At 38.0% G+C, this 23,221-nt stretch overlaps 3 protein-coding genes across 3 annotated transcripts in view; 1 reads left to right on the top strand and 2 right to left on the bottom strand.

Moving 5' to 3' along the window:
- Window positions 1-23,221, top strand: part of LOC307151803 (troponin I, fast skeletal muscle-like) — a 181,469-nt gene that overhangs the window by 79,385 nt on the left and 78,863 nt on the right. The window lies entirely within an intron of this gene.
- myod1 (myogenic differentiation 1) lies at window positions 1,143-3,362 on the bottom strand. Its single transcript, XM_079860157.1, has 3 exons — window positions 2,646-3,362; window positions 2,137-2,215; window positions 1,143-2,010 (listed from the first exon to the last, which is right to left on the bottom strand). Exons 1-3 carry the CDS (start codon window positions 3,153-3,155, stop codon window positions 1,772-1,774), a joined length of 828 nt encoding a protein of 275 aa, XP_079716283.1. The 5' UTR covers window positions 3,156-3,362; the 3' UTR covers window positions 1,143-1,771.
- On the bottom strand, window positions 4,586-11,450 carry LOC307151782 (ferritin, heavy subunit). The gene is made up of 3 exons (XM_079859932.1): window positions 11,044-11,450; window positions 9,908-10,054; window positions 4,586-5,366 (listed from the first exon to the last, which is right to left on the bottom strand). Exons 1-3 carry the CDS (start codon window positions 11,209-11,211, stop codon window positions 5,076-5,078), a joined length of 606 nt encoding a protein of 201 aa, XP_079716058.1. The 5' UTR covers window positions 11,212-11,450; the 3' UTR covers window positions 4,586-5,075.

Below are 23,221 nucleotides of genomic sequence, written 5' to 3'. Positions count from 1 at the left end.
TCACGCCGGTAAAATGTAACTTTGACAGGCGGAAGGATAACAGTGACTATCCACCCACAAGAATAGTAACCTGTCACGCGTATCCAGATGTTCCTCCGCCTTCGACAGTAGTCCCAACAAAATCCAAGTTTCCAGGATTCAAAATGTCTAGCAGTGTATAGTCAGTTTTAGTTTGTTTTTAGGCTACACGCTGAGGTACGAGTCCTAGCCTACGTGTCGAAATTATTCTGTGATAATCGACAGTCACAGATCCTGTCAATACAATTTTAAATTTAAATTCTAAAAAGAATTAGAAATTGGTTAAATTATTTTGATGAGAAAGTAGGCTAAAAAAGTGACGTATTTGCTCATATAAGATTTACAGTGTGACACACGTATAATAATGCACAATATGATCAGTTAGCTACAAATATGAGGTGTGCATTATGCAAATAGGATACACCGTTCAATAGGCTACACAAGATGGTGCTGTTGTTATAATATCAAGTCTGTCAACCATTAGCCCTATTTTTTTCTTATTAATTTCTTACGCGAGAAATATAGGCCTATATCCCTAAGATATAACAAAACTGTTATTAAAAAAGTAGGCTAACATTTTATACTAGTTTTTTATAAACACAATCAAACATTTTCGTATTACATCGGTACCCATTGTATAGCTTAAAGAACACTTGCATATAGGCTATTCATATTTGAATGTAGCCTACATCAACTGAATAAAATTGTTTATGGATTGTGAAGCGTTATCGAAATTCGATTAATGTGAAACGAAAACCTTTTACCCCTTTTTAACAGGCTATTCCCTCAAAAGTCCTCGAGCAGGGTAAATTATTTCCTCTAACTTTTATGTTTAGCTTTACGCTTATTTTGATTTAGATAAAAAAAAAAAAAATTGGGGAAGCTTCGAGAAAAACATTCTTATATCAACTCAAGTTGCCAGGGTTCTCTGGAACATGGAACATGGACAAAATGTAGGCTAAAAATGTAAAATATTATTTTATGTCTTTTTTTGTGATAAAAAAAACAAAAACAAAACAAAAACTTAAAAAGAGCTCAACTGGTATCAATTCCCCCGGTCACGCTAAATCCGTTTTGTTTTTCAATAGTGCATGGAATAAAACACAAAATCCCATCAAATATTTGAGTATAAATAGTTATAGGCTATTTTTTATTAATCCGACATTCACTCATTTAAGAAGTATAAATATAAAGTTTAACACAAGACACAACAAGCTAGTGTTTCAAACAGGCATCATCATTAAATACAATAATATGTTTGTTCGTTTTCGTCGCTTTAACAAAACAGATCTTATTTACACATATACAAAAAGTGGTCCTATTATCCGTATCTGGATTACGATTCTCTCGTGAATAATTAGGAAATAAAAGGTGATGGTGACAGAAAATATATTCACAAAGGGGGAGAAAAAGAAAATATGGTCACATTTTCACATGGATACAATAATATAAATAAGCGTAGTTAAGAAACTCACTTGCTGATCTGCCGAGCCATTTTCAAAAAGGAATTAGATTTTCCACAGCATAGAAAGAAAGAAAGAAAGAAAGAAAGAAAGAAAGAAAGAAAGAAAGAAAGAAAGAAAGAAAGAAAGAAAGAAAGAAAGAAAGAAAGAAAGATCATTCGTTCCTAGTTTCCAGCAGTGGATCGAAATAGTCTTTCTTTTGTCGTTAAGATCGGATTTGCATTTTTTTCTGCTGAATGTTTCTTGATTCAGAATGTCTCTTTCAATTTGCTTTGAAATGTTGCGGATCTTTAAAGCACTTGATAGATGGGATCCTGAGCCTGCTGTTGAGGGCAGTTGGCCGGGGACTGTGCAGGGGCCCCGCTCTCACTCAGGACAGACCCCTCCTGCGGAGAACACGGGCTCCCCTCGTGCCCCTCCGGTACCGACAGCACGGGACATGCGGGGGTCTCGGTGGAAATCCGCTCCACGATGCTGGACAGACAATCCAAACTCGACACCACTGAGCTTTTATTATTCCGTGCGTCGGCTGCAAAACAAAATAACATTTTAACTTCAACTCAGATATTTTATTTAACTTGAACTCAAATGTTTAGAGTTTTAAAAGACGATATTTATATAGGCTATGTTCTGGAAATTTTTCGACATGACGTACCATTTGGCTTGTCGTTGAAGTAAGAGCTGTCATAACTGTGCCGTCTTCTCGACTGACATGTAGGGCCCATGAAATCCATCTAGAAAACACGAGAAAAAAAATATTATTTACAATGAAGACACATAATTAACAAAGTATATAATCAAATAATTTACTTAGGCCTATAATTAACAATGTTTCATTCATTAGCGATATCTTTTTTGGCTGTTGAATGAAAAATGTGTTTTCACATGTTTCCAAATTCTAATAAAATAAAAACACATTTAAAAACGCTGGGTTGTTGCAACGGTCAAAAATGGACAAACCGAGTTCGTTGGTTTACATTTTTTGGGTTTGTCCATATTTGACCATTGAAACAACCCAGCGTTTCTTAGAATGTACTTTGCCAACGTATAGAATAAACCATTAATGAATGAACGGACAAATAAATATTGGTCAAATAAATAGGTAAAGAATATAATTCCTATTATAACACCACTGCATCTGTATATAAATAGGCTCCTTCTCACCATGCCATCAGAGCAGTTGGATCTCGGGCTGGAGGCATCCGAGTCTCCACTGTAATGCTCCAGAACAGGGTAGTAGTTTTCCTCTTGACCCCTAAGCAGCGCCTGCAGAGACTCGATGTAACTAATGGCGTTTCTCAGAATCTCCACTTTGGGCAGCCTCTGGTTTGGGTTGGTGGACGTGCATCTCTTGAGGGTCTCGAAAGCATCGTTGACTTTGCTCAGTCGTCTCCTCTCCCTCATGGTGGCGGCTTTGCGGCGGTCAGCATTGGTTGTTTTCCTCTTGCAGGCTTTGCATGCCCACAGCAAGCACCTGCCGGCCTGGTGATGCCCACTGGGTGCCCTCACGTGCTCGTCCTCGATGTGGTGATGCTCGTCGGGCTTGAGCAGGCCCACGTGAACGAGCCTGGGGTCCAGGTCTTCAAAGAAGTGCATGTCGTTGGTATTGAAGCAAGGATCGTCGTAGAAATCATCAGCTGATGAGATGGGGAAGGGAATATCCGACAACTCCATCTTTATGAATTAAAGAAAAAAAAAAGTAGGCTATAGGCTTATAACTAGGCTAGCCTACTTGAATGCTTCCCAAGTAGTAAAGTTTTTAAGGATTTAGGAATATTAAGACAAATTCCTTCAGATCCTGAAACAATGTATTGCCAGAGACAACCGTTTTAAAACCGCAGGCCCTCAAAAGGTTTCTTTGCTTGTACCCTTCAGGTACTTGATGCTGGTCAGAGATCACGGCCTGTTTATATACAGCCCAGTCAGTCTGGGGGCGTGTCCTGCAGAGGACAGTTTGACCAATGAGTATGTGCGCTGAGAAAGAGGGCGTGGTTTTGACGGCCTGCCACTGCAACTAATGACGGCGTCATAAAAATGTTAAAATGACAAATTAATTTAGAAATAATGATATTAGTTGCTCTTACTGCTTTGTCGCGTGAATATTTGGATTGAAATGTTTTTTTTTTTATTTGTTTATTTGTCATCAAATCAAAGATTTAAGCTTTTCAGCTTTTTTTCAACACTTCTACTTTTACATTTTCCAGAATTTTCCTAGGAAAAAATTCGAGGAAGGATTTTCCTTTATATTTTCTAAGGGTTTCTTTCCTCTATCATTTGTTTCTAATTAATAAGTAAATAAATGTGTTATACTGTATTTGATAAGACGACAAACAGCAGGGATTTCAGAAGGTTAATTTAACAGAAAAAAGTGATCCATGCGTTAATGTTTTTTTTTTTTTTCTTTTTCTTTTTTTAAGTGTTCCATAATAAAACACTAAAAGGCTAATAATGCCAAATGAACACTAAATTCAATCATTCATCGCGAATCTCAAACAAACGTGAATAATAAATAATAAAATATCTAAAAACACCATAATTTTAACAATAAATATATGCATTCGCATGTGAATAATAGTTTAGACTTAAATGTAGGCCTATTGAATGGTAGGATGTTTATCAGTAGGCTATATGTTGTTCAGAACTGAAATAAAAACATAGGCTACACTGAATAATGTTAAGTTTGAAGGCCTATTATTTTGTTTAAAGAAATTGGTAGGCTTTTTATTATTTTATTTAATCAATTAATTGATTATTTATATATTTAGGACACAGAAAATTACTACTAGGTAAAGGTATTGCCGTTCATGATCTGTTTATGATTTGACCCATTTTATTTAGCGTTTCTACAATAGCAGATGGACGCACAACGGTCCTACAATAGGGGGCGTTAAAGAGCCGGATGAGAGTTAAAAACTTCAATTCTGTTTCAAAAGTCCCAAATATGCTGCGTTATCTGTCTTGTGTTAGTAGGCCTACTTGTTGCCTGAATACATGCAACTGGAGTTTGTTAAGTAAGATTGTATGTTAAAAACTGTACAATAATAACTCCGTCAGCCTGACAACTTGTTGTTTCTTTTTTATGCTATAAAGAAAAAATACACAATGGCATATGAAATGTGGACATTTTTTATTAAAACCAGTGCAGGATAATATGCAAGTCAAAACTTAAAATAACGTAAAATAACCTTTTCATTTGAAATAATGTTCACAAATCAAATTCATACGCAAATATAACATATATATATATATTGTTTTGAGAAAATTATACAAATAAATCTCTCACACAGAGAATAAACAGGACAAAGCAGTGTTCCATATATAAATGCATCTACATTTATGGTCTGAAGCACTAATACATGAAGAGAAAATAAGTTTAAACTCTTATCTAAACTTCTCATTCTTGTCATTGAAGAATACATTGATTTTACAGGAATAATAAAATAAAGGGTGACCAAAGTTATACCTACAATTGGAGTGACTATACTTGTTACATACAAAACTTGCATTATTGTGAGTGTCTCAGTCTATCCATCCATTCATCTGTTTAAGTGCTATATACACATGCATGCTTCCTAAATGATTCGAAGAGGAAGTCTAGGCAGTCAGGGTCTCTTGTAGCTGGTCGATGAGGTACTCGCCGAAGCCACCTGTGCTGTCACTGGTGCAGCCCACTCTGCGAGCGCTGGTCAAGAGGTCACCGACGAGCTTGACCTTTGGGACGAGGGGCTCAACGAACTGACTTTTGATCACGCTGGCGGTGTGTGGATCTCCGTACTCACGAGCCAGTTGATTCAACTCCACCATGACGCTCATCTCCTCCTTCCACTGGTCAAGCATGATCTCCAGACCCGGAAGGACGGCGGACACATTTTCAGTGACTGGCCTCTGCGCACAAACATACAATTAGTCATAAGCCTAATGTTTTAAGTTGAAACCTATCACACGTATAAAAGCCGCTGTGTGTTAAGAATTAGAAGTATACACTAAACTGATGTAAATGTTACATTAATTATAAAATATAAGGTAACACTTTGTTTTAAGTTGACATAGTTACACGTTACTACATACTACTAGTAATAACAGTATACGGTCACATGTATAATTACATTGTTACAATGTAATTATACATTTAAGTACTGAGTAATTGAGGGTTAGTTGCATGTAATTATGCATAATTTACTGTTATTACTATGGTAAGTGCATGTAACAAGGACACTGTAAAATAAAGTGTTACTATGCATAATTACAATCTAACTAACCCTAAATGTAACTCTATAGTAGGTACCTGTAATAAATTAATATTACTCAGTACTTATTTGAGTAAGTACAATGTAACCTTAAAATAAAGGGGTGTCCATGTTACAGTGTAATTATGCATTTAAGTACTGATAATAATAATTAACCACATATACTTACTATAGAGTTAGAGCTATGATTGGGGTTTGTTTTAGGGTTAGTTGCATGCAATTATGAATAATGTATAGTTATTACTACAGTAACTACATGTAATATGTGTAACAAGGACACTGTAAAGTGTTATCAAAATAAAATGTAACCAAATATAATTTGCGGTCCTGGATGCTGATTGGTCAGTACTGAGTTTCAGCACCTTTCTGAAATCTAAGGGAGTGTTCACACTTATAGCTCGGTTCTCTTGGTTCTTTAGGTCTGGACCAAAAAAGAAAATTATATTTTTCGTCTTTGTTCACTTTTCATTTTTAAGACCGAATCTAAATATACAAAACAACAACAAAAAACATATATTTAAGACGGAACTTTCCAAACATCCAAAACAAGCTGTGTGCTGGGCTAAATGCGCTCGTTGTACAGTATGTGTGTACATAACACAATATGGTATTTTGACCAGCGGAGAAATCATGAAGAGCTAATAAAATGTGTAAAGGAGTCAAAACAGCAGCTGGAATCCCTCCGTCAAACACACAAATGAAGATCTGCTGCGAGGAGACGCCGTTTCTGACGCCTATACCGATGTGTAAATGACGAGAAAAAACAGCATCCTGTGATTTCATATCCTATTTTTTGTGCATTTAGATGTCTTTGGTCCTTGTTGCGCAGTCGAACCGCACCAGAGTTCGTTAGGAAGCGGACCGAGACCCATCTTTTCAGCGTTCTCGTCCGCTTGTTTGGTGCACCAGAGTTCAGATGGCAGTGTTCACACTTATTCAAATCAACAGCACTAACAGAGCAATCGCACCAGAGTTCGTTTTAATCAAACCAAACCTGCTAAGTGTGAACACACCCTAAAAACACCCTACAGGCTTCTGGACTTACAGACGCATGTGAGAATGCAGGTCTATGTCAAGTGTGCCATTTGGGACAAGGCCAATATAACACAGCTTTGAGTGCCATTGAAGTTACATGTGATTTTCTCAACTAAATTTTGAGTCTGACCAATTGTTTGGTTTGGTATTCATTCATTCATGTTAGAATCACTGCAATGAATATTTGAGCCAATGGCAAATAAATATGTCCATGATGAAGAAAAAAAATGTTTTTTTGGTTTTAAACACGTGCCAACTTCTTAGAAATAGACGTTTTGTTATACTTAAGGTAATTACACATTTAAACATTTGGCAGATGCTTTTATCCAAAGCGACTTACATTGCATTTCAAGGTACACATTTACATTCTTATCAGTTCTTGCTTTCCCTGGGAATCGAACCCACGACCTTGGCGTTGCAAGTGCCAACGCTCTACTGTTTTGAGCTACAGGAAAGCTTATACATTTTTATTTGTCCTTTATACATTTATTGTATACATTTATATATTTATAGGAAATAAGGGTACGTTTACACGACAACAATGTACTAAAAACTGAAAAGCTTTTCAATTGCGTTTTTTTGCGTACAGACGACAACGTCATTAAAATGATAACCGTTCACACGAATCCGCGAAAACGACTAAAAACGAGGTACTACTCATGCCAGACCAGTAGATGGCGATGTCACTTTATAAAGAAACACTACACGCCTATAGATTGAACACGTAATACACATGCGCATGACGTCACCGTTTTTTTTACAAAGTCATGTTTTTGTACTTTACACTGAGATGATAACGGTTTCATTTTCAAAAACTTGCACTTTGAAAACCGTTTTCAAAGTTTTGCGTTTTCAGGGCCCCCAAAATACCATTGTCGTAAAAAATTAACAGCTAAAACGTACAAAAGTTTTCCTGTTTTTAGTTGAAAATGGTTTTGTGTAAACGGCCCCTAATACTTTTTATTCAGCAAGGCTGCATTAAATGGACCAAAAGTCAAGTCAAGTCAAGTCACCTTAATTTAGCACTTTTAACAATATAGATTGTTTCAAAGCAGCTTTACAGTGATAATAGGAAATTAAAGTAACAGATTGTTTTGGCTTTACAACAGCTCTAGAATAAAGTTATTGTCCAGCTTAAGTTAGTTTTGATTGATTCACTTCCGTCGCAACAATCATTAGTTACTAACTTAGGGGTCACTAACATGACACCGTTCTAACAGAAACCCCTTAAGTTCTCTCAGCGCAAAATTTAAAAACGTGAACCTGTGAGAACGCTGATGGCGTGCAAATGCGTATTACGTGTTTAGTCTATAGGTATGCGCGTTTGAATATCTATGTGTGCAGGTGTGACAGTAGACATCTGCTGTTCTTTTAAACTTTCAGTTCTGAAAAAATAAATAAAAATAAATAAATAAATATTAGGCAGCACAACTGTTTTCTGTTATAGTATTTCTGTGTTTTGTATGTTTGGATGGGTTTTCACTAGTTTAGTTCAGTTTCCTGTGTTTTCAGTTCCTTGGTTACTCACCGTTTGATTATCATTTGCATCTGATGTTCATTAGTTTCTCTGCATATTTAAGCCTTGTGTTTTTTTTTTTTTCCTGTTCATTGTGTGATCTAGTCATTATTAGTTTGGGTTTTTCTGTTCCAGTGTTTTTTGTATCTAGCTTTTCTAAGTTTACCTTCACTGCTTGCGTTTAGATGCAGCCTTTTATTTTGTGTTATTTCGACCAATGCGTGACTTCTTTAAAGATTGATAATAGTAAGAAATGCTTCTTGAGCAGCAAATCAGCATATTAGAGTGATTTCTGAAGGATCATGTGACACTAAAAACTGCAGTAATGATGCTGAAAATTCAGCTTTGATCACAGGAATAAATTACATTAAATATAAAATTGTAATAATATATCTCAACATTACTGTTTTATTGTATTTTTTAAATAAATTAGCATTAACTTAAGTAATTTAAGTAACTTAAAATTGTTTCAAGAGCTTTGATAAAAACTCAAAAGCTATCTAAATTGATTAATCCTCATATCAGTCAAATTTTAATTGAGCTACAATTAACGAAGACAGCACACAATTGTTTCCAAGTGTGCACAACCATCACCCAGTGCGGAGGAGCGGATAACAAGGTGTTCAAAATCGCTGCTGATGGACCCTCACCAGTCCCAGTCCGGATCAATTTTACACGAGTCATAAAATCAGGGAAGGGTGGATACTGGATAGTAAAAAAAAAAAAAAATAGAAAGAAAAGAAAACAGTATAGAGGACGCAGTGTAAAGTGACAGCACTGCAAGTGCCACGGAATCCATCTGGAACAACAATTAATGCACTGTCCTTCCGCCTTCACATTAATCTCCCCAATTTTCTGGAACTCAGGGGAAACATATACCCTAACAGGCATTAAAGGGGAGATCTCTGCAAAACCCCCTGCCAGTTTACCCCCATCGCTCTCTTTTTCTCGGCCCTCCACCCCCCTTAAGTGCTGCTGCCCCATACAAACAGGGGTAAAAGGATATCTTCAGGTTTTATGGGGGGAAAAATAGGCTTATGATTAATAATTAGGGTCTGAGTTTTCTATTTCGCATTTTTAAACATGAGTTTAAATAAATAAGATGCCTTCTATCCCAGTTAACAAGAAACATTCTAACCTAACGTTCTGTCAAAAGCCCCTTTCACACAGCAATCCCGGTAAGTTACCGTAAAATTGCCAGAATGACTTTACCGGTAAATATACAAATATGCTGTTCACACAAGTAACGGCGTTCCGGCTTTTTACCGGTAAGAGACCATTCACACATCTGCTCCAAAATACAGGTAAATTCTGTGATGTCAGTCATCGGAAGGACGGAAATGTTTAAACTACTTGTTTCAGAACATTCAGAGAAGATTCAAAAGTAACATTCGCAAAATGTTTGCAGAATGATAAAATGGAATGTTTTATTAACGTTCACATAACCAAGTAAAAATGGAACGGTTTAAAACATTCAGAAATAAAGTTTTCATAACTTAATGGGAATATTAGCAAAAGTCTTTGTTCTTAGAACATATTTTTGTTGGGCTGCTCCACAAGGTGCTATTCTTGTGGTGCCAAGTCTTGTGGTGGTCCTCAGGTTAACAGGTTAGGTGGGCGAGTTATACCTGAATGTTCTTGCCGCAGAATTTCCCTCCCCGCTGGGACAGGTACTGCAGCATTGCCTCTGCCCGTTCTAGTTCTTTCACTGATTCCTGATGAAAATACGCAGCCACTCTGGGTAAAGACAAGTCACTCTGCTCAAATATTTTGGCCTAAAACAGAAAGGAAGACAGATCTGACTTAAAACGAAACTAACAAGAAAACAGTGTAATGATTCTGCCAACCACAGTTTCCTGTAAGTGAAGAATGTGAGTCAGTCTGTCAGTCCATTATGTTTGTTTATTTTTAAAACCAATAAAGTAAATGTCATTGTGAACTATTTATAGACAAATTCTACTCATTTATTAAAAATACGTAGACATGCCGTAGTAAAAGATTTAGTAATGTTAGGATACACTAAAATTTGGCAAGAGAATAACTTTATTATTGTTGTTATCATTATGTAAAAAGCAGTTTTGTTAAAAATAATTATTTGTTGTCATGTGATAAGAAGCCATTTTATTGTCATTTGACAAGAACCAACAGAGAGGACCCCATTAGACCCTCATGACTGTGGTGAGATTTGATATTCATGATGTATCATATTTGTCAACAATGTAAATAAATAATACATTGAAAATGCTGATTGATTTTTGTAAACAAAGACAGCAAAAAAAAAAAAAAAAAAAATCATTAAGCTGTCTACACTACAAGGCAAAGTGTTTTAGTAGCCATGATTTCAATATTCCATTTGATAGGCTATTTTGTGTCATGGAATAAATATTTTATTGAAAATATTGGCTAGGCAAAACATTTTTTTTCAAAACTCTAAAAAACCAACATGAAAAGTAAAATTTTAAAAGATTGACAACCTTTTTGTCCCAATTATGTTTTAATGAAAGTTATACAGTGATAAAATCCAGTGTTTTTAGGGCGACAATTGGCTCAGGGTGTTGGTCGCATCTTGACAACAACCCAAACTTTTCCATAAAACTCAATTGACTAATGGCGTAGAACTCTATAAATATAAAACTTTTTAAAGCAATGCTGTAAATGAATGTAGTGTATTCTACAATAGCCTACTGCTACACGAATGATTTGGGGTGTTATAATGTAACTGCCAATGCGCATCATGTTTACAGTAGACTAGAGTTCTTCTTACCAGCGCTTCCAGTCTGTAAGAGACCTCCATGAGTAAAGTGGAAACTCCACACAGACTTTCCTCCACAACAGGCGGGAAGTTTTGTCTGACCTGACTCCCAGTAGTAGATAAATGTGTTTTACAGAGAGGGAGGCAAGTTTTTATTCGCTTTAATCTCGGCTCCGACATGTTTATTTTTACGCTGTAACGGACATCAAAAAGCTAGCCTACTGAAAGTCCTCTCTGTCCTCGGTGATTTCAGGCGTTTCGTAAGCTATATCCTCACATCATGACGCTATTATACGTCGTGTTTCCGTATTGTGAAGAAATAAGTGATGAACTAATATGCAAAGTCGACTGCTGCTGGATAAATGTAGACGCGGAAAGACTAAACATGCGAGCGTTTCCCGTTCATTCTGTCAAGTTCATCCGGTATTATGTGGGTGGATAAGTAGACAAGCTGCCACACAAACATTTAGCCAAACATTTACATTTAGGTACTATAGTTTTAGCGTAGTTTAGTACTGTTATATTGATTCAATATTGATACTAAATTATCTAGAATAAGGCATCTAGTTTTATTATCATTATATAATGGCTATTGCCATGCTGAATATGTTTTTGAGCGCAATAATAATAATTGTTTTGAATGTGAATAATCATTATGTTTCAAAAATCGTTTGTCATGCTTTAAAGTGCACTTTGAAGTTTTGACTAACATACTAAACATGTAAATGACTTTGCTAGTCATTTGATTTAATGACATGATTATATAGCCTACTGTATTGTGTTATTTATATGTTTGACTGGGGTGGGAGACCAGTAAACCAGCCAGGGTTTGTTATGTGTTTTTAGGCTACTGTTTTTCATTATAAATAATAACATAATGTGTTTTAATAGTTTATTGTTTTAAACATGGTTATATGATGAGCCATTCATGATTTAATCCTTTTCCCCCATTTTTTCGAATCTTTTTTCAGTCTAAAAATGTTTTTAAAAATAACAATACATTTGTTTTGTTAACCTGCATAAACTATACAAATAAATATCTATCTGTCAAAAAACATTTTTGACAGAAATCAAGGACTTATTCTGCAAGGACACATTCATTTAATAAAAAATGGCATTTATAATGTTAAACGGCCATTTCTATTTAAAATAGAATATGTTCAGGTGGAATTTTATCTCATGCGTTCTGCACAAGTTCTCAACTCAACCCAAACTTTATGTCTTAAGCACTTTCAAACACCACAATGTGGGACCAAAGTGCTGTACAAGGAAATATAAATGAAAACAGGCATAAAAAACAAGTAACAACAAGCAACAAATTACACAGCTTTTTTAAATGCTAAAGAAGACAAATAGGTTTTTAATGCAGTCTGAAAAAACATTTAATATATGGGATGTTTTTTTAAGGACAGGGGAAGCTCATTCCAAAGCCTTAGAGCTTCTAAAAAAGGCCCGGTCACCTTTACATTTCAAACAATATCGAGGAAAAGTACGATATAATTGATCATTTGAGCAAAGAGAACTATTTGATTGATGCAGACTGATTAAATCAGATAAACTCAGGTCCTAAGCCATGCATAGCTTTGAATACATATAACACCAATTTATAATGAATTCTGTAACGTATAATGACTAGTACAGTGACGTAACCAGTGTAGATTGATTAGTACAGGAGTTACAGTATGTGCCCTCTCTTCTTAGTACCAGTTAGAAACCTAGCAGCTGAATGTTGAACAAGCTCCAAGTGTGAGAGAGACCTGGATCACACCCAGATACAATACTTTACAGTCAGCTCAGAGTCAAAAATGACACCAAGGTTTTTTACACTAGAAAGTTTTTTTCGCTGGAAGCAACCAGACGATCATTAACATCCTCCACACATTCCTTTTTACCAAATAGAATAAACTCAGTCAGACATTTATACAGAGAAAATTCCCCACGTTTCAATGGTAGATAAATTTGAGAATCATCAGTATACAAATGATAATGAATGTCATGGAAGCGTACCTAATAGAAGCATATAAAGGGAGAACAAGACTGGCCCCAAAATTGAGCCCTGAGGAACCCCACACAGAAGGGGGGCAACAGAGTTCCATAAACTAACTGAGAAAGTCCTATCCTTTAAATACGAGGAAAACCAATCCAAGGCTAAACCCTGAATGCTAAACTCTAAGGCAATCAATGAGACTATTATGATCAGTAGTGCCGAATGCCGCGGTAAGATCTAACAGTAATAGAGCAACACAACTTCCAGAAGCAACACCTAGTAGGATATCATTAGAAACCTTCAAATAAGGGTTCACATCACATTTGTGTGATTGGCTTGTATACTCAATCAGACTTATTCATCCATCTATTATAATTGGTTACCATCCAATCTTTTTTTTTTTTTTTTTTTGCTGCTATTTTGTCCATTTGTAAAAATCAAAATTTGACTTGTGTGTTAGTGATTTATAAGAAAAACATATTTATATCAAGTCTTGTTCCTCTTTATGAAGCAACAAGTATTATGACAACATACTCCTTTTCCACTCAAACCAAATCATTCGGTTGTCTTTGGGGTCTTCGCTATGTCCCCCCTCCCTTCTTCCCTGGTGGACTCGTCTTTTGTTTCACCAGTGGCCCGTGTCATTGGGCCCTCCTCAGTGCGGATGACTGACACGAGGGACTGGGAAATCCCCGGGGGCCAGTTGGGTCTGGATGGAAGAAAGGGGAACACTCAGAGTACATGGAGCATTGGGTCAACAGGACCTGCACCCTTGACTTGACCTCTGCACCTCTCAGACACATATACAATGACCTGAGCTGAACTTAAGTGTAACAAATTACAGACACACTCAGGGGGAACAGAGCTGGATCAGGCTAAATTTCAGTTTGAATTTGGAATTAAGGTTGCAAGTGTGATTCACATTTCTGAGTTACTTCAGGTCACAACCTGTGGCCCTTGTAGTGTGGTGGGTATGTGTTGTATTCCTTAAGATAACAATGTTATAGAGTTGTCATACATTTGGGTAGATTGCTGTAGACCTCCTTCAAGGATACCACCTGCCTTTTGTCCATGTTGTGTCTTTGTCTGTGAGTTTCTCAGTGCAGCTGTCCAAAAGCACTCAAGTCTTTCTGTCTTTTTCTTTTTCTTACTCTTGTTCATCGCCTCACCTGAAATATTCTCCATACAGTACGTTCTTCAAATATTATTTTGACTTCTCTTTATACAGTTGTATGAATCCAGTGACCACAGTGTGTGACTTTATATATATATATATATATTTGATTATTCTTTCAACTTTTTTCCGGGTGTTTCAGTCATGTTTCATTCCATTTAAAAAAAAAAATAGTTTTATTCAATTATTCAATATTGTCATGGGTGAATCTCTTATGACTGCTTTCTCTCACAAAGGCTGCAATTATTTTATTAAAATACACTAAAACAGTAAAATTGTGCAATATTATTACAATTTAAAATAATTGTTTTCTATTTTAAAATGTTTTCCTTAAAGGCTATAGCTTAACTTTCAGGATTCTTTTTAGGATTCTTTGATTAGGATAGCATTTATTTGAAAATCTTTAATTTATTTATATTTATTTGAATTCTTTTGTAACATAAATGTCTTTACTTTCACTGTAGATCATTTTAATAGAAATATTAATTTCTTTAAAAAAATATTTTGTGTCTATAACAAACATAACATAGCAATACAGTATATAAAGTATGTAACCTTATTTATTTATTTATTTTGCTTTTGAGGGGAAATATGTCACATTCTTGATTCTTGATGTTTTTGTGACATTCATCCTTAAAGTAAGTTTTGCTCTCTCTCTCTCTATATATATATAATAATAATATAAAAGTAATGTTAGCTATATATATATATATATATATATATATATATATATATATATATATATATATATATATATCCCTCTGAGTCCGACCCACACCTCAACGTGGTGAGGGGGTGAACAGTTAAGTAGGGGACTGCCTACTCGGGCTATGCCATCAGTGATGAAGGTGCTCGCACCGAAGTATCACCCAGGGCGTTACGCGAGGTGGAAAGGCCTTGCAGGAATCCTGAAAATGACTGGCCTAGTGGGCTCCGGCAAAGACTGCCATGGTGTCTTTTGGCTACAACTCGGCACATCACGACATTTGCGAAGACAGCACCGCAGCAGAGCAGGCACAAGCCACTCTGGAGGGCGGTAGGGTTCCCATCTTAGGATCACTTCCGGACAGCTTGCTGCGCCAGCAGTCACCAGCCTGCACGTCTCAGGTTCTGAGCTTGCTGGCAACGGTCACTGTTGGAAGAGAGAGTGGGATCGGTCCCACAAGCTTTTCCCACTATAATCCATTCATTGTGAAGGTATGTCACAGACGGCAAGTCCTGTGACGATGGGCAAGTGGCGACGGGTGCAGGTGGAGGATACCACTGGGAGCACCTAGTCACAAACCTGCATGTAGGGCCGCCTGGGTGTGATGGTCGTCTGATGCTGACCTGGAACGACAGTACCATCCGTATCCTGCCCAGGTGACAGACATCGCTCGTTCCACTCACTCTCCTGAGTATCCAATTCTGCGGTCAATAAAAAGTACAACAGATAAAGACTAAACTGCGTCTAGCCTCTTGGAATGTGTGCACACTTTTGGACTCTGCTGATCGTCACGAACGGAGAACTGCAATCATTGCCCGTTAACTGGCGAGGTACAGAATAGACATTGGTGCTCTCAGTGAGACAAGGATTTCTGGAGAAACCAAACTCACAGAAGTCAACGCCGGCTGTACATTCTTCTACATTGGGCAGCCCGAAGGTCAGCCAAGGCAGGCTGGAGTTGGATTTGCAATGAAGACATCATTGCCACCACTCCTAGAAGTGCAACCTTGCGGCCTGTTTCCAAGGCTGATGACCTTGCAGCTGATGCTCAAGAATGGCAACAGTGCTGTCTTGATTAGTGCCTATGCATCCACAATGACTGCCAGTGATGACCAGAAGGAGTCTTTCTGTGAACACCTTAACACTGCCTTACGTTCAGTGCCTCATAAACACCGGCTTTTCCTTATGGGAGACTTTAATGCGCGTGTGGGACGTGATGTCATTACATGGCCGAAAGTCTTGAGGCAACACTCAGTGGGAACACAAACGGCACGCTGCTGCTGGAGATATGTGCGCAACATGAGCTGGCGATCACAAACTCCTTCTATCAGCAGGCGAACAAGTACAAGACCTTGTGGCAACATCCTCGATCAAAGCACTGGCACGTGTTGGATTACAACATCACCCGGCAGTATCATCTCAGGGAGGTCCATACAACTCGAGCCATGCGAGGCACAAGCTGTTGGTCTGACCACCAACTGCTGCGTAGTGTGATGTCTCTGGACCTAGCTCCATCTCGTCGACATAAAGCCAAAAGGCGGAAGCAACTCGATGTTTCTAAGCTTTGTGTTGACTCTTGCCATATTAACTTCTGACAGACTCTTTAAGACAGGATCAGCACCTTGGACAATCAAGCTGCCCTTAATGTTGAGGAGACATGGTCCAAAATCAGGGATATCACGTACAACACAGCTGCTGAAGTCCTCGGCTTCACCACATCTGGTTTGACGGTCCAGGATGTTGAAGCGCAAGCCCTGTTGAACACCATGCACACAACTCACTTGCCGTGGGTCAATGATAAATCCAGCACTGCGAAGAAGTCAGCATGCGTGAAATGAAGATCAGATGGTGGCAGTCAAAAGCTGAGGAACTTCAACTTGCTGCAGACCGATATGATTAAGGCAGTCTATAGGCCCTTGAGAGCTGGTTCAACACCTGTACGTGCCATTGATGGAACCCTACTTTCTGACAAGGCTGAGATCCTTAGGCGCTGGGTCGACCACTTCAATTGGTATTGAACCAGCTGCTTTTGATGACTCAGTGCTTGGCGACATAGCGCAGTGGCCAACAGCCTCAGACCTGGACGATATCCCGTCCTGGGAAGAAGTCGCATGTGCCATTAAGCAGATGCCCTTGGTAAAGCCCCGGGTTCTGATAGCATTCCAAGTCAGGTGCTGAAGGAAGGTGGACTATCTCTTCTTGCTGCACTCAATGCTTTATTCAGTAAAATATGGAGCGAGGAAGCTGTGCCTCAAGATTTTAAAGATGCATTGATTGTTCACATTTACAAGCGCTAGGGAGACAGAGCCTGCTGTGACAATGATCGTGGCATCTCATTGCTCTTCATTGCAGGCAAAGTTTTGGCACAAATTCTGCTGAACCACCTCCAACAACACGTTTATGACAGTGACATCATCCTAGAAAGTCAGTGTGGATTTTGTGTAGGCCGCGGTACTATGGACATGGTGTTTACTGCTTGGGCAGATTCAGAAGAAGTGCAGAGAACAACACCTTGATCTTTATATGATCTTTATTGACCTCACGAAAGCCTTCGACTCAGTTTCCCACACCGGGCTCTAGCTCATTCTGCATAAGATTGGATGCCCAGAGAAATTCATTAACATTGTCCGTTCATTTCATGATTGCATGCTTGGTCAGGTGCTGGATGATGGCAAACTGTCTGACCCATTTGACATCTCCAATGGCACCAAATAACTGTTATTCATCATCTTTTTTTTCCATGATGCTGTCCGTGGCTTTTAAGGACTGCGACATGGGCATTCCAATCCAGTTCTGTACAGATGGCTGTGTCTTCAATCTACGCAGGCTTCAGGCTTGTACAAAGAAACATTCAGCAATTCTGCGTGACCTCCTGTATGCAGATGATTGCGCACCATGCACACCCTTACCGAAGCTCAGTCACTATTCGATTGTTCTCGAACTGCAGCTTCTAGGTTTGGGCTCACTGTCAGTCTAAAGAAGACAAGTCATGCTTCAAGCGGTGAGCAAGTTAAACTCCAATCCACCGGTAATTACTGCAGACGAGACAGTGCTGACGGCCGTTGACAAATTCTGCAACCTCGGTAGCATTCTCGCAGCTGATATGACAGCGGACTCCGACATCAGTGCCCGCATCGCAAAAGCTAGTTTTGCCTTCGGTCGACTATCCAAGAGAATATGGGATGAGCCCGGCATTCAGCTGGACACAAAAGTGGCAGTATTTAAGGCAGTCATCCTCACAGTGCTGTTGTATGGATCTGAGTCCTGGATCATTTTATAACGGCAGATTACCAAACTTGATCAGTTCCATACGCTGTCTCCGTCGTATTGCACATGTCAAATGGCAGGATAAAGCCCCAAATACTGAGGTACTTCAGACCTGTGGCATCACTGGTATTGAGGCCTTCCTGCTTACTGCGCAGTTTCGCTGGTCTGGACATGTTTCAAGCCCATTTGAAGCTATGCAACATGGACCCAAAGGACCTTGAAGAGATGGTTGCAGACAGAACATCATGGCGAGCACAGTGCCATACTGCCATACACTTCTTTGAGTTCAGCCGCATCACTACTGCAGTAGACAAATGAAGACGCAGAAAGCACAATGCCTTAACAAGATCTATAACAACATCTAGGCAGTTTGTGTGTGACGCCTGTGGCCGGCCATGTGCCTCAAGGATCGGCCTCTATTCACATCGTAGGACGCAACAACAGCTCAGACCATTCATATATATATATATATATATATACTATATATATAAACTCTTATGACACCAACTTCATTTACCCAGTAGCATCACATTGAATATCAACGTCCAACAATCATTACAACAAACATTAAGCACATGTTCACATGCATAGGCCTACAAATGCTGCTCTGATGCTTGTTGGTAATGGGACGAGTGCTTTCCACACCTGCTTTGAGCTGTAAAGATGGTGAACTGCCCTGACGAGACATTTTTACAACAACCCTGACTCTGTGTTTGGACAGGCCCAGGGCTAGATTACATTACCAATGGATTACACAATGGACAATGAGTGGACACAGGGTTCTGTTGAACATGTGGGCTCGAACGTGTTGCAGCATTACAGGGATTATAGCCCCAAAAACAGATTTATGAATATGTCATCCAGGAGTCAGTCATAGTCGCTGCTTGTCTTGCATAACTTCAACTCTGTCGGCTTAAAGGGACGAGGCCTCTATAGCTGCAGTGTCTGGCCTTGTTAAAGACTGAGTATTGTCTTTACTTATTGATAGTCTAGGGTGGCTCATCCTGGCTAGACATCTCCCCCTTCATGTTACCCAAACGCAGCAGAGGCTTAACTGTTTAACCCGTTGGGATATCATTTTCTGACCAAGCAGAGGACAATTCTGGCATCCTTTATTGAAAATGTGTGTGGTGGTTAGCATGAGCTAAATAATTTTAAAGATTCTTGTGTAGAATGATGCTAATTATCTTCCATCTGTGATCATTCTGTGGTTATTTTTAACCATGAAGATACATTTTTGACTTTTGGTGTAAAAGGTGTTCCTCATTGTAGCTTATAGGCTACATATAAATGTATAAAAATACATATAAATTTAAAAGCTACAACGAGGAACACCTTTTACACCAAAAGTAAAATATATATATTGATTATAGTGCTTACATTTCACCAAATTTATATATATATCAAATTTATATAAATATGTTTAACTATGCATTAATATAAATATACATGTATGTATTATATAATGCATAGTTAAACATACTATTTAAAAAAAATAGTAATCAGTATTCAGTGTATATTTTTATATACAAAGCCATATGCTAGAATTGCAGTTCGGAAAACACACCTAGTTTTGTTGTGCCATCCCAAATCCTGCTAGTCACAGTAATTATGGGAAGTCCTTTCAGAAGTATTCCTCTTTAGATGTCTGGAAGGGCTGCCCAGTTGGGTCATTATGCCCGCTATGTTAATCCGCCCCGTTTTATCAATTACAGTCTAAATTGTTAAAGGATATTGTCTCATATTTCTAATACATTCTTTAAAAATCACCCAAGTGTTTTATTTCAGATTAATGAGGGTGTCTGATCCTTTATAGTTTACCATCTCATTTGTGGAGCTATTTTTGTGGTTGTTGATCCTGGGCATCAGGGAGTGTGTGTGTAAATTCATACTGCATCAGCATCGGAATGTGGCCTTTTGCTTTTAATGCCCGTCTCTCATCGCACGACTCAAAATATAAGATGTAGCTCCTACATCTGAGACTTAAGAATTTATCACAGTGCCTTGGAACTTGTTTTTAACAGAGAAGAAGCATTAACACATTGGACGTGACTCATATTTTTATAGGTTTATTTTTGTAACATACTAAATCCAAAATGGGGAGAAATGTGGAACCACACCCAACAGCAGTTTTGTTGTGTATAGTATTGTCTTTATTTAATAAATAATCTCTTAATTTGGTGGGGGGAAAAACTCATAGATTTACATTAAAAGAGGGATCCAAGCTATATCCAGAAATCAAAAATAGCAACAAAACGTGGAGTGTAGGGATTGTTTGACTTCAGTCAGTAAACAACCAGCCAAAACACACTAAGAACCAGTGCTAATTTTTACAGTTTATTGTGATTTGACGATTTTGTGAATCTTTACATTTAGTCAATATATCATCTGTCATATTAAATAATCTTAATCAATATTAAACTGTTCTGACTGCATATATGATTTACACATTCCAACTAGCATTTAACTTGTGAATTGGTGCTATTTTGTACATACTGTATGCAAGTAGTAATATTACATTTTTGTTGCTTATGTATTTGATTCATCTTATATAGATTGCATATAGGATAAGTGAGTTAATTACCTGCGAGCAAAGTGATCGGGTGTTCATTCACTGCATGTCAGTTTCAGCTCACACAGCTCGAACCCTAAAAGTATGAACTATATTTGAATTATTTGAAAAACAAAATATTTTTTTCTAGATTTTTATAATAAACATTTGTTAAGATCTTGTGGTGACGTGTCTTGTCATATTTTTGTCAGTAGTGTGTTTGGTAACACTTTATGGTAACACGTTACAATAAGGTTAATTAGTTAACATTAGTTAACATTAGTTAACTACCTTAGTTAACATGAACTATGAATGAGCAATACTTCTTCAGCATTTATTAACCTTAGTTAATATTAATTTCAACATTTACTAATACATTATTAAAATCAACAATGAACAGCTGTATTTTTATTAACTAATATTAACAAAGATTAATAAATACTGTAACAAATTGTTAGTTCATGTTAGTAAATACATTAACTAATATTAACTAATGAACCTTATTGTAAAGTGTTACCCACTTTATTTTAATGGTCCATATAAGTATAGGTAACACCCATAAAGGTAACTTTGCAAATATGTCAACTTATTCTTCTAACCCGAACCCAAACAGCCTACTTATACTCTAATGATAGTTAGTTGACATGTAGCTGACAAGTTACTTATAGTTGGTAAAATTTCCTTTGTCTATCAGTAGTTTTGTCGACTAGATTAACACTGCTAGCAACCAGCTAGCAAACCATCCACAACATCCTAGCATTGTGCTGGCTAATTATGGAAGGTAATTCACTCATAGAGTAGCATATATCATTTTTTTGGCTTGTTCACGCCGCAGGAACTAGTAACGATTTTAGTTCTAGGGACTCCTTTTGGAGGAACTAATTTAGCCCATACTTCAGAGTAGTGTCTAAACCAGCACTAAAGGAGCTACCAGTGACGTTAACGTACGCTGATTGGCCGAACGCACGCGAAACCCCAACACCCGCCATTAAAAAAAGCTTTGTAAACACACAGATTATACCCTATATATTTACTCCAGAAACTAAGGGTGTATTCACACCAGGAAAGTCCGATAGTTCACTTGCTTTGGTCCGGACCAAATACAATGTTGATTTTTTTTGTTTGGTACGGTTCGCTTTCACACTGCTCTTTTTGCAAGTGAACCAAAATGTGTAAACAAAACCACACGTGTGCTAAGGTCATCTATTCATTGGACAGGAATTCTCAAGCAGGGAAAAGCAGGAAGTGCAAAAACAGGCTCAGCGTGGAGATATTTCGTAATGCAATATTTGTTCTTTTACTGATTTGGTGTTATTCTCTACAAACGCAATATGAAGAAACTAATGAGCATCATATGATACAATGTCATCTATACGATGTTGTAATTAGGATTTTGAGAAGACGACGATGTGCTGCAAGACAGTTCCGGTGGAGAGAACATGCTTTTAAACCATTTAAGCGAGGTAAGACAAAAGAGAACGCTCTGTCTGTGAATGTCCTGATGCACACATGACGCGCAGAAAGACGCGCAACAGTATCGTGTGCACAGACAGCGCGCCAGAATTCTCTTTCGCACTTGAACGAACAATAAGACACACCATTATGCCAAAATGTCCGTTTTGTTAAGTATCCTCATAAGAGCATTCAAATAAAAAGGCGCAGTTTTCTGCAGTTGGGTCGGTTCATGTTCACACCATAAACGAACCATACCAGAGTTCGTTTGGAACCGTACCGAGACCACCTCTTCAGCTGGGTCTCGGTTCGGTTGTTTGGTCCGCACCCGAGTGCGATTGCTGTATTCACACCTGCCCAAAAGATCCGCACCAAGGGGGGAAACGAACTTGAGTTCGATTCAATCGAACCAAACAAGGCAGGTGTGAATACACCCTAACTCTACAAACATGGAAAACAGTGATAGATGAGCCTCCTAACCTTTACGCTAAGGAGAAAATTCAACGCAACTTTGAGGGGACAAACGAAACATGATTATGTATTTCTGCTCAGCTAGCAACACTGGACACCTTTTCAGATACTGTCTATTTTCTATGTATAACAGTTCTATCTAATAAGGTATTTAACAGGACTGTTAGACAGATCGTAAACTAATGAGCATGGAGAATGCGAGCACTGTGTGCTCTCGCTGGCGTTCTCGCTGGCGGTGCGAATGCAACCAGGAAAATGTTCCTAAGGGAACCATTAGTTCTCGGGGAACCAACCTGGTGACTAGTTCCTAGAACTAAGTTCCTAGAACTACCCGGTGCGAAAGCCCCTTACATGTCAACTTATTCTATTAACCCGAACCCCTTATACTACCAACCATACCCCTACTCCTAACAGTCTACTAATACTCAACTTTAACTCTAATGAGAGTTAGTTGACATGTAAGTGCAACGTTACTTATAATCAACAGAATGTCTAAAGGGGACCTTCAAAATAAAGTGTAACCAATTGTTCAACCTATGAATCCCAGTACATACTGTGTACAATTATTATTCGAAATGAACG

This window comes from Squalius cephalus (assembly GCF_949319135.1).
Source record: "Squalius cephalus genome assembly, chromosome: 23".
NCBI classification, from domain to species: Eukaryota; Metazoa; Chordata; class Actinopteri; order Cypriniformes; family Leuciscidae; genus Squalius; species Squalius cephalus.
The sequence above is the reverse complement of the archived record's forward strand: the minus strand, read 5'-3'. Positions and strand labels throughout refer to the sequence as shown.